Source organism: Mesoplodon densirostris, chromosome 15 (assembly GCF_025265405.1).
Source record: "Mesoplodon densirostris isolate mMesDen1 chromosome 15, mMesDen1 primary haplotype, whole genome shotgun sequence".
NCBI lineage: Eukaryota > Metazoa > Chordata > Mammalia > Artiodactyla > Ziphiidae > Mesoplodon > Mesoplodon densirostris.
The window spans coordinates 63,760,167-63,771,974 of record NC_082675.1 but is presented as its reverse complement, the minus strand read 5'-3'; the positions used below and the strand labels follow the sequence as shown (position 1 = coordinate 63,771,974).

The following is an 11,808-nucleotide window of genomic DNA, read 5'->3' as shown; positions in this document are numbered from 1 at the left end:
AGTGGAACGTTAAGCCAAGGCTGAGGGTGTGGGTTACGGCACTGGTCCCACTCCCTGGAAGCCAACCCTGCCTGTGGGTGTGGGAGAAAGAGCTACCTCTCAGATCCCAGTCTTTGAGCTTTGAACCTATTGACTGTAGACTGGGTTAGCCGGAGCCTAGGAGGTGCTAACTCATTAGTACATGCAAAAGCAAGCATTTTGATGGGCAAGACACCAATCAAATGTGGGGATTATAATAATAATGGACCATCTAAATGTTTATGTATTATTTCTTTCGTTTGCTAAAACGCCTACTGGCAACCTCATGAATAATATGCATTTGATACATAGATAGCACAGGGTCCACTTTCACCTTGTAAATTAGCATGAATTCCAAGACATTGGTGGAACCCTAATCATGAGATTTAACCATGTGTTCTTTGGTCTTTTCAGTTCAAAGAGCGAACTATTAAATGCCGAGACCAGAATATTGGAGTCTGGGTACTTCACCGTCAAAGTTCTTTTTCTTGCTGAGAGATTCGAGTTCCAGTCAGGTTCCAAGTTGAAGCCCCGACCTGACTCTACAACCTCCCCGACTGGCTGGAGGGCCCTGGGAAGGGGCGCCCTAGAATCATCCAGTGAGGGCTACGTGGTGACCGCCGGCGGCACGTGACTGCCAGGCGGTGGAGACTCGCAGTGCCAGGCTGCCTGGGCTGTGGCTGGGCGTGCGGGGTGGGGGGAGGGGGGAGGGGAGGAGGGGAGAGCACAGTTCGAGGTTAGGGTTTCTGATGCGGTACGGCTTTGGCATTGCATTTCTGATTTTTCCCTGGTGTGCACCCTTGAAGCACAAACCTTTCTAGACAGTGACTTACTAAAGCTTTGGGGGACAGTGGCTCCCGAAGGCGGCCAGCTGCCTGGACCTAAGATTTACGAGTGGTTCCAAGGATGAGACAAGGTCCCAGTGTCTCGGTGACAATGAAGTCTTTGACGAACAGGCGGGAGCTGAGGCTGGGGAGTGCGAGGAGGCCTGTGGCCCTGGCGGAGAGCCCCTGAATCTCCTCCCTGCTGGAGTGGGGCGCCCGGGACGCGGGCGGGCGATCCCGCAGACCATCAGCATGCAGGAGCCGCGCGCTCCGTCCTTGAAGGGCTACCCGGCTGACCTTGCTCCGCTTTCTCCGGAGAAATCTCCCCGAGAGCGCGAGGACGCGGCCGAGGCGGTGACTCGGTGCCTTGCGCGCCGCATGCAAACGCTCCCCTCCAGCCAGCCCAGCTCCGCAGCCGCGGTTTCCCTTCCTGCCTCCTTTTTAAATTCCACGATTCAAACCCGGCATTTTCCGCTCCACCCCTTCCCCTTTCCATCGCCCGCCTGTCTTCACCCAGACTGTCCGGGTGTTTTGTCCCCTACCTCCCATCTGCAGAACTGAAGGTCGACCTTCGCGCTCCCTCGCTGCGGGCCCGGGGATCGGACGTGGCCCGCCAGGGTCTGGCACTGTGCTCGAAGAACGATCCGGAGCCCGGCCGGAGGGGGCGGTGTGCGGCGCTCTCGGGCGCACAGGCGGACCTAGCCCGTGCCCCGCTCCCCATTGGCCGCCACCTCGGCGGGGGGGGCCGCCCGTGCTCAGGGCACCTGGCGTCGCCGCTCCGCAGGGAAATCGGAGGCTGCCGGGCGCGGACGCCGGGAGGGAAAGGCATCCGGAGGGAAGGCCCGGGGCCGCTGTCGAGTTCCCAGAGGCCTGCCCTGTTCTGCCAGCCGCCCCGCCGCGGGCGATGCTCGGATGCCCCTGCTCCGTCTGCGCCAGCCGGAAACTTTGCCCGGAGAAGTCCCCCACCCTCCTGACCGCGCGGAGAGGCGCCTGGTGGGCCGCGCGCCCCCCGGGGCCCCGCAGCCCCGCGCGTGATTGCGGGGGCCCCCAAGCGCCTGGCGCACGCCGCGCCCCGCCGTGCGCGAGCGGCCGCCAGGATGCGCTACGCGGACCCCTCGGCGAACCGGGATTTGTTGGGGAACCGAACTTTGCTCTTCATCTTCATCTGCGCCTTCGCCTTGGTGACCTTGCTGCAACAGATCTTGTATGGCAGGAACTACATCAAGAGGTAGGAAAGTCCGAGCGCGGGTCGCGGTGCGCGGAGCCCGCGGGTGAGTCCCCAGGTGGCGGCCGCAGCATCCGCCTCGGCGTCCCCGGGGTGAACGACCGTGGGGTCCTTATTTAGCCTCGAGCAACGCCGCGTTAGGTTCGGGTCACCGCGCTCCGAAGCGCATCTCTCCTCCCAGCTAGAGGAGAACGCCTGCCCAGCGCTGGCCGGAGGCGCCCAACAACTTTGTTCTGATGTGAAAAAAGGGGGACAGGTTGGAGTTCGGAGCGGCCAAGCTGACGATAAATCCATGTGAATGCCCTGAGCGGCCGCAGGGGTCAGATCGGTGTCCCCAAATCTACAGCGGCATGGCCATTTGGTTGGAGGGGAGGCTGCCGGGTGTGGAGGGCTCAAAATCGGATAGGCTTACCTCTCGAGTCCTGAACTTTTGTGGGGGCCCTTAGGGGAAAAAGCATATTGTTCCCCGCAGGAGTGCCGGGTTAGGTTGGGGGGATAATAGGCTAGGACGATGCGACAGAGAGAGTGAATCCTTAGAAACCAGTAACCACTGGATCTGTGAAACCACAACCTCATCCCTCTGAAACAGATGGTTCTTTCTCATCCTTACGCAGAAGGTCAGAGCTGCAGCAGAAGTTAACCCTCCCCTCCTGGGCTCTCCTCCCGCCCCCCCCCCCACCTCATCCACAGGCGAACTCCATTAAGAGATAGAGCAGTAGGAGGTGTCACTCAGAAACTCGGGCCCAGCCTCAGTCCCTGTGTGTGCGGAAAATATACGGAAATGCCAACCGTTTTCTTCTGCCTGCCCTGCTGGCTGAGGGGAACCGCTTCGGGTTACTCTGCCTGGTTTCAGGGCTTGGGGAGAGGGCTGCCCCAGGGCCCTCTCATTTCAGAGCCTCTTTTGGAAAGAACCCACCTCTCTTTTCTGCTGGAGGTTTTTCCTTTGCTGTCAGTTGTCTTCCTGCTCTTGCTGCCCCTCCGCAGCGAGGCTGATAGAAAACAAAATGCCTGGCTAGCTATGTAAACATCCCGTCTTCTCTAAACTTCTAAATAATAAAACAGTTGTTCTCTTTTCATCCTTTGGATTCCACATCGGTCATTTGTGTCCCTAGTCTGGGCGGCACTCAGGGGTGGGAGAGTGACATTGCTGCTGGGCCTTGGCTCACAGTAAGAGAGCCAAGCAGTTAGGCCATTTTCCGCTCCATGTCCCAGAGCTGGGTAGGATGAGGCCCCTTGGCCAGGACATTTGTTTCCAACCAGCCACTGCTCCTGACCTTCCCAGAGAGCGTTTTTCTCTGGTTGAGGGCAGCTGACGAGCTCTGCCTGGTGCTGGTATCTTTAAAGGACATTTTCAGAGAGTCTCCCGGCTTGCTGGAGCCCATTGGGCCTGCTGTCCCCCAGAGCTGACCCTGCTGGGCCCCAAATGGCCTGCTTGCTGCACTTGCTCCTCAGCTGGATGGCTGTGGGTTCCTACCCCCTGCTGGCACCTACCCAGAGCTGCCGGGGCTGCCGGGATCGTTGCCGTCTCATCAACAGTGGGAGAATATCCGTGCCCACGGCAAACGGCAGCTCAGCTTCTAAGCGCTTGCCCCGGCAGGCCCTCCCTGATCTTGGGTGGATGTGCCAGCTGCCCGGAGCTCAGCGGGCATACCAGTTGCATCCCATCCTCTCACACAGAGACCCTGAGCCCCTCAGTCTCAGAGGCTGCCTCACAGGCCTCACTCCAGGGACTGGAGGAATCCGATCAAGGAAGCAAAAGTTGCATGCATTCAATCCTGGAAGGGCGCCGTGGGGTCTTTAAAGAAGATGATGCGGTCCTGGTGTTCACGGGGCTTGATGTCTACTTGGGGAAACACAATGGCCACAAATGAGATAGGAATGAGTGTTGAAATGTTTAAGGCGGGAGGCTCCACTGGGCTGGAGCTGTTAGGGAAGGCTGCCCGGAGAAGGCTTGACCTGAGTGGGCCCGTGAAGGAAGGAGAAGCTTTGGGCAGGTGAGTGGGAGTGCACATCAGGAACCGAAGAGGGCAGGAGCAAAGGTGCGGACATGTGGCACCGCCTCCTCGCACCTCTCCCAGGTTGACCCTACCTGTGCTGTCGCACTTGGCTTAACCTTTGGTTTGCTGCTCCTGGGGCTGTCCTGACCCTGAACCAGGTTGCGGCTGCCACATCGGAGCATGAATAGCACCTGCTCCCCTATCTTGTTTCCTACACATCTCATCACTGTAATGAATCGACTTGATGGGATTGTTGGTCTGTCTCCTGTGTAGAAACACTTGAGTGTTCCTCCAGCAGATGTCCTGGCACAGCCTGCATCAGAGTCACCTGCATGGCCATTGAAATGCAGATTCCCGGGCCTCTCTCCGGGGGTGGGATCCAGTAACCTGCTTTTTTAACAAGCTCCTCAGATGATTTGTAACAAGTCCTCTCTGCTGCTCTAGGCCCGTGGTTCTCAATAGAGGGCAGTGTTGTTCCCCAGTCAATGCCTGGAGACACTTTTGCTTTTCACAGTGGGGAGAGGAGAGCATCTGGCATCTCGCAGGCTGAGGCCAAGGATAGGGCTAAAGATGCTGCAATGCATGGCCCGTCCACGACAAAAGACTTATCCAGCCCCAAATGTCAGCAGTGCTGAGGGGGAAAAACCCTACTCCAGATGAAAATTCCATGAGGTACGGGTTCAGTCTGTTTTGTCCCCAGCTGTACCCTGAGTACCAAATATGGTGCCTGGCACATAGTAGGTTCTGAAAATATTGGGTAATGAAGAAACGATTGAAAGTGGTGTGTGCGTGCACACGGGCAGGGGTAGTGATCACAGGGACACAGTGAAGACGTGGATCCCATTGGCGTAAGGGGCAGCGTAGGGAAGGAGGGGGACAGACGTAATATTGGGTCAGCGGCTTCAGTGAAGTGCTTTGCGGATTGGGAAGGACAGTTGGAACCTGGTTCATTAGGACATAGGGAGCCACATGCGGTCCTTGAGTAGAGTAGGGATGTGATCAAAGTCTTCTAAGGAAGGGGTAGAGAAAGGGAGAGAAGGGGAGGCTGTTGTCACAGCCTGGTCAGAAGTGAGGGGAATGTGGTGCTGGGAGCAGATCTACTTTGGAGCCAGGGATTCGTTTGTCCATTCTTTGCTTCTGTGCTGAGCTGTGTGGATGCATTCGGCAGAGGCTTCATTGTTTGATGTGACACAAAGAGCTCAGGGGCACAAAGAGGGCCAGCTGTTCTGGTGAGAATCAGGGACAGATTACACCCGAAGGAAGTGGGGGTGTGAGTCAGTCTGCATTCTTTCCTTGGGCCCCTGGCTTCTCCCTGTGCTGTACAGGGGACACTGCCGGGAAAGGGAGTGGAGGGGAGACGGAGGGGAGGGGGAGGGAGGAGGAGAGGAGGAAGGTGGGGCAGCGCAGGTGGCTTAGTGGGCTCAAGGTCTCTACAGGAGAAGGTGCACTGTATGTGGATTAGGAGGGAAAGGCAAGAAACAGAGCTGTGAAGTTTGCCCTTGGTGCTTCTTGGCTCCACACCTGCTCTTGATTGAACAAATCCTTGACGAAGATTTCCTACACGCTGAACACTACAATGGTGTGCAAGACAGACACAGCCCAGGGTTCTCGGGAGCTCACAGTCTATGGGGAATACAGAAGGACACATAACACGTACACAAGCCACACTGGAGGTGTGGACATGGAACTCTAAGGATGTGGAGGGAGCCATAGTGAATCAGGGTGTCTTCAAGGTGCAGGGAGGCATTTGAAGGAAGTCTTTTTTTTTTTTTTTGGCATATGGAAATTTATTACTATCCTGCTTTGATCATCAAAACTTATGATCTTGGTCTCTCTTCTTGCCTTTGTATAAGGCCAAAAGAGAGACATTGGCTACTTTGACAAACTTAAAGCAGACTCCAGGAATGTCACCAACAGCATGACCTTTGTGACCAAATCCAGCAACCAGAACTTCATCATTTTCCTCAATAAAATTCAAACAACCATCACTGGGTACAAAGGCGGTGATTTTTTTGCCATTCTTGATGAGTTGAACCCTGACACGCTTCCTGATGGCAGAATTTGGCTGTTTGGCTTCAACCCCTACTTTTTCAAGCACAATTCCCTTGGCATGAGAAGCACCTCCAAAAGGGTTGGCCTTCAGGGCTGTGCCCAAATGGGCTCTCTTGTACTGTTTATCATGCCACTTCTGGTCTCATCGGTGGCTACGGAGCTTCCTGGCAGTACGAAGACCACGACACTTGCCCATCCTGCCGGCGCCACGGGCCTGCGCGAAAGAGTGAAGGAAGTCTTAAGGACAGGGGAATGACCCATAAGAACGTGGGAATGTGGAAGGATGGGGGAAGATACCCAGGTTGACCAACGGTAGAAAGGTGCAGGGGAGACTTGAGTAATTCTTCATACCTCCTATATAGGTGGGGGGCAGGGTGGGGCAGGCAGGGCCGGGTTATGGAGAACTAAGTGGGAAATATGTGAGAAGGAGCTTGTCCGGAGCAAAGAGGGTAACAAGTTCGAGTCTAGATCTGCTCAGACCCTGCAAGGCAATCCACTTGGAACTCTCCAGCAGCTCATTGGAAAGGAGCTCGGGAACTGTGGGTGGACAAGAGCCAGACTAACAATGGAGAGTTTGGAGTCGCCAAGCATCAAAATCAGCATTTTTCCAACTTTTAGGATTGTTATCCACACTTAAGAAATATGTTATACCCAGGAATCCAGGACACACTCACATATACATCCATCTGAAACAAGCATTTTGTGAAAGAATATTTGGCCTTATTATGAGAAATTCACTTTAGTATTTTCTATTCTACTTCATTAAAAAATTCTGTTTCACTTCATTTAAAACATAAATTCAGCCTTAAAAAGGAAATTCTTTTTTTTTTACTGTGGTATAGTTGTTTTACAAAGTGTGTTAGTTTCTACTGTACAAAAAGGAAATTCTGATGCATGCTACAGCATGGACGAACCTTGAAGATGTTATGCTAAGTGAAATAAGCCAGTCACAAAAGGACTAATATTGTATGGTTACACTTATATGAGTAGTCAAATTTATAGAGACAGAAAGCAGAATGGTTGCCAAGGGCTGCAGGGTGGAGGAATAGGGAATAAGTGTTTAAGGAGTACAGAGTTTCAGTTTGGGAAATGAAAAGGTTTTGGAGATAGATGATGATGATGGTTGCACACAATGTGGTTGTGCTTAATATCGCTGGACTGTACACTTAAAACAGTTAAAATGGTAAATTTTATGTTATGTATATTTTACTGCAATAATTTTTTTTTTAATTCTGGAGGCAAACCACTGAATTGATTTTATAATCTGTTGGTTGAAACGCTTAGTTAGAAAAACACTGGCCAGTGTGATGGAATTGGATGAGATCACCCAGGAGAGAGCAGAGTGAAAGGCGTAGATGGGCAGGGGCATAGAGGAGAGCCTCGAGGGGTGCCTGCACCTAAGGGCTTGAGAGAGGAGAGCTGGCCGGAAGCTGTAGCTGCAGAGAGGTGCAGGGGAGGGAGGAGATGGGGGTGTTGAGGAAACTAGGGATAAGGGCACCAGGCAGACAGTGGGCACCTGTGACTTGCACTGCAGAGGGATCAGGTATGAAAGGGCCAATCGGGGTTTGGCACCAGAGGCAAGGGAAGTCTTGGGGTGAACGTTGGGGAGAGGGCGAAAAGAAGGATTTTCTAGAATGAGGGCATGGAAATTGTCCCCTCTCCCTTTGAGCCCTCCACTGCTCCAAATTCCCTTTGTTAGTGCTAACACCTTCACGTAAATTCATATCCCTGGAGTGTTAAGGACTTCAGTTATTCATACTTTAACAGAGGGGCAAGGAAAGGGCAATGTTTCTGTTTTTTTGTTTTTTTGTTTTTTTTAAGGTAGAAAGAACATTGTGTGATCTGGTCGCAACCTGCCTTTTAAACTTAATCTCAGAGGAAGACTAGATAGGCATGGGCCTTGAATACCCTCCTTCACTGTCTCTCAGTGGAGCTTTATAATTCTCCATAAAGAATTTGAACATTTTTTTGCTAGATTTATCTCTAGCTACATAGTTTTTACTGCTATTGTAAAAAAAAAATCTTAAAAAAATTATATTTTCTAACCATTTGTAGCTAGTATAAAAAATAAATTTGATTTTTTTGTATATTGATTTTATAATCAGCAAGCTTGATGATAATAATAATAATCAACACATAAGGATCATAATTTATCTGTAGAGTCTTCTGGAATTTCTTTGTAGACTTTTTTTCCCCTTTCATTACAACCCTCATACCATTTTTTTTTTTTTTCATTACGCGGGCCTCTCACTGTTGTGGCCTCTCCCGTTGCGGAGCACAGGCTCCGGACGCGCAGGCTCAGCAGCCATGGCTCACGGGCCCAGCCACTCTGCAGCATGTGGGATATTCCCAGACTGGGGCACGAACTCGTGTCCCCTGCATCGGCAGGCGGACTCTCAACCACTGCGCCACCAGGGAAGCCCCCCTCATACCATTTTTTAAAAAATTAATTTTTATTGGAGTATAGTTGCTCTACAATGTTGTGTTAGTTTCTACTGTACAGCAGAGTGAATCAGCTATATGTATACATATATCCCCTTTTTTTGGATTTCCTTCCCATTTAGGTCACCACACAGCACTGAGTAGAGTTCCCTGAGCTATACAGTAGGTTCTCATTAGTTATCTATTTTATACATACTATCAATAGTGTATATATGTCAATCCCAATCTCTGAATTCATCCCCCCCTTTCCCCCCTTGCTGTCCATACGTTTTTTTCTCTCTGTCTGTGTCTCTATTTCTGTTTTGCAAACAAGATCATCTCTACCATTTTTCTAGATTCCACATGTGTTAATATGTGATATTTGTTTTTCTCTTTCTGACTTACTTCACTCTGTATGACAGTCTCTAGGTCCATCCGCCTCACTACAAATAACTCAACTTCGTTTCTTTTTATGGCTGAGTAATATTCCATTATATATATGTACCACATTTTCTTTATCCATTCCTCTGTTGATGGACATTTAGGTTGCTTCCATGTCCTGGCTATTGTAAATAGTGCTACTAGGAACATTAGGGTGCATGTGTCTTTTTGAATATGGTATATGTCCAGTAGTGGGACTGCTGGGTCATATGGTAGTTCTATTTTTAGTTTTTTAAGGAAACTCCATACTGTTTTCCATAGTGGCTGCACCAATTTACATTTCCACCAACAGTATAACAGGGTTCCCTTTTCTCCACACCCTCTCCAGCATTTATTGTTTGTAGATTTTTTGATGATGGCTGTTCTGACTGGTGTGAGGTGATACCTCACTGCAGTTTTGATTTGCATTTCTCTAATAATTAGTGATGTTGATCATCTTTTCATGTGTTTCTTGGCCATCTGTATGTCTTCTTTGGAGAAATGTCTGTTTAGGTCTTCCACCCATTATGTGACTGGGTTTTTTTTTTTTTTTGATATTGAGCTGCATGAGCTGTTTGTATATTTTGGAGATTAATCCTTTGTCCGTTGCTTCGTTTGCAAATATTTTCTCCCATTCTGAGTGCTGTCTTTTCGTCTCGTTTATAGTTTCCTTTGCTGTGCAAAAACTTTTAAATTTAATTAGGTCCCATTTGTTAACTTTTATTTTTATTTTCATTACTCTAGGAAGTGGGTCAAAAAAGATCCTGCTGCGATTTATGTCAAAGAGTGTTCTGTCTGTGTTTTCTTCTAAGAGGTTTTATAGTGTCTGACCTTACATTCAGGTCTTTTATCCATTTTGAGTTTATTTTTGTGTATGGTTTTAGGGAGTGAAGTAAAACTGGCACTGTTTGCAGATGACATGATACTACACATAGAAATCCTGAAGATGCCCCAAGAAAACTATTAGAGCTAATCAATGAATGTAGTAAAGTCACAGAATACAAAATTAATACACAGAAACCTCTTGCATTCCTATACACTAACAATGAAAGATCAGAAAGAGAAATTAAGGAAATAATCCCATTTACCACTGCAACATAAAGAATAAAATACCTAGGAATAAAACCTACCTAAGGAGGTAAAAGACCTGTACTCAGAAAACTATAAGATGCTGACAAAAGAAATCAAAGATGACACAAACACATGGAGAGATATACCATGTTCTTGGATTGGAAGAATCAATATTGTGAAAATGGTTATACTACCCAAAGCAATCTACAGATTCAAAGCAATCCCTATCAAGTTACCAATGACATTTTTCACAGGACTAGAACAGAAAATTTTACAATTTGTTTGGAAACCCAAAACCCTGAATAACCAAAGCAATCTTGAGAAAGAAAAATGGAGCTGGAGAAATCAGGATCCCTGACTTCAGACTATACTACAAAGCTATAGTAATCAAGACAGTATGGTACTGGCAAAAACCCGGAAATATAGACCAATGGAGCAGGATAGAAAGCCCAGAGATAAACCCACACACATATGGTCACCTAGTCTATGACAAAGGAGGCAAGAATGTACAATGGAGAAAAGACAGCCTCTTCAATAAGCGTTGCTGGGAAAACTGAACAGCTACATGTAAAAGAATGAAATTACAACCCTTATACCTTAATTTATTTTTCTTATGTTACTGTGCTGATTAGGACCTTTGATATCATGTTCAATAAAAATGTCATAGTGAATATGCTGGCCTTAATTCTGATTTTTTCCTTAAAAATTTTTAAAAAAAAGAATCGCTATATTGAAATATACTCATCAATCCACCCATCTATAAATTCATAAAATTCACCCATTTGAAGTATACAGTTAAATGGCTGTTAGCATATTCACACAGTTATGCATCCCTCATCACAATCAATTTTAGAACATTTTCCTTATCCTGCAAAAGAAACCCTGTACCCCTTAGCCATCATCCCCTAGTACCCCTATATCTCCCAGCTCTAGAAATAAATAAATACACTAATCTGTCTCTATGGATTTGTCTATTCTGGACATTTCATATAAATGGAAACATACAATATGTGGTTCTGTGTGACTGGCATATTTCACTAAGCATATTTTCAAGGTTCATCCATGTTGTAGCATGGGTCAGTTCTTCATTTCTTCTTTTTTAATTTTTATTTTATATTGGAGTACAGTTGATTAACAATGTTGTGTTAGTTTCAGGTGTACAGTAAAGTGATTCAATTATACATATACACGTATCCTTTTTCAAGTTCTTTTGCCATTTAGGTTATTACAGAATATTGAGCAGAATTTCCCATGCTATACAGTAGGTCCCTGTTGGTTATCTATTTTAAATATAGCAGTGTGTATATGTCAGTCCCAAGTTAGTACTTCGCTTCTGTTTATTGACGAGTAATATTCAATTTATGGATATACCTTTTTTTTTTTTGCGGTATGCGGGCCTCTCACTGTTGTGGCCGCACAGGCTCCGGACGCGCAGGCTCAGCGGCCATGGCTCACGGGCCCAGCCGCTCCGCAGCATGTGGGATCCTCCCAGACCGGAGCACGAGCCCGTGTCCCCTGCATCGGCAGGCAGACTCTCAACCACTGCGCCACCAGGGAAGCCCTCAGTTTCTTGGTGATGTCCTTTACAGCATGAAAGTTTTAATTCTGATGAATTCCAATTCATCTACTGTTTTCATTAGTTGCTTGTGCTTTAGGTGTCATATCTAAGAAACCATTGCCTGTGTACAATATCTAATGTCACAAAGATTTACACCTATGTTTTCTTCTAAGAGTTTTTATAGTTTTAGCTCTTATGTTGAGGTCTTTGATCCATTTTGAA

General features: G+C 48.3%; 1 protein-coding gene and 1 pseudogene across 3 annotated transcripts in view; one reads left to right on the top strand and one right to left on the bottom strand.

The window, feature by feature from the left end:
- The first annotated feature begins 1,939 nt into the window (after positions 1 to 1,939).
- The window catches only part of ST8SIA5 (ST8 alpha-N-acetyl-neuraminide alpha-2,8-sialyltransferase 5), a 64,024-nt gene continuing 54,155 nt past the window's right edge, over positions 1,940 to 11,808 (top strand). For all 3 annotated transcript variants that reach the window (XM_060119249.1, XM_060119248.1, XM_060119247.1), the window contains exon 1: positions 1,940 to 2,070. In XM_060119249.1, coding sequence (XP_059975232.1) covers positions 1,940 to 2,070 — 131 coding nt within the window. The remainder of the gene's footprint in view (positions 2,071 to 11,808) is intronic.
- Positions 5,868 to 6,312, bottom strand: LOC132502944 (small ribosomal subunit protein uS12-like; annotated as a pseudogene).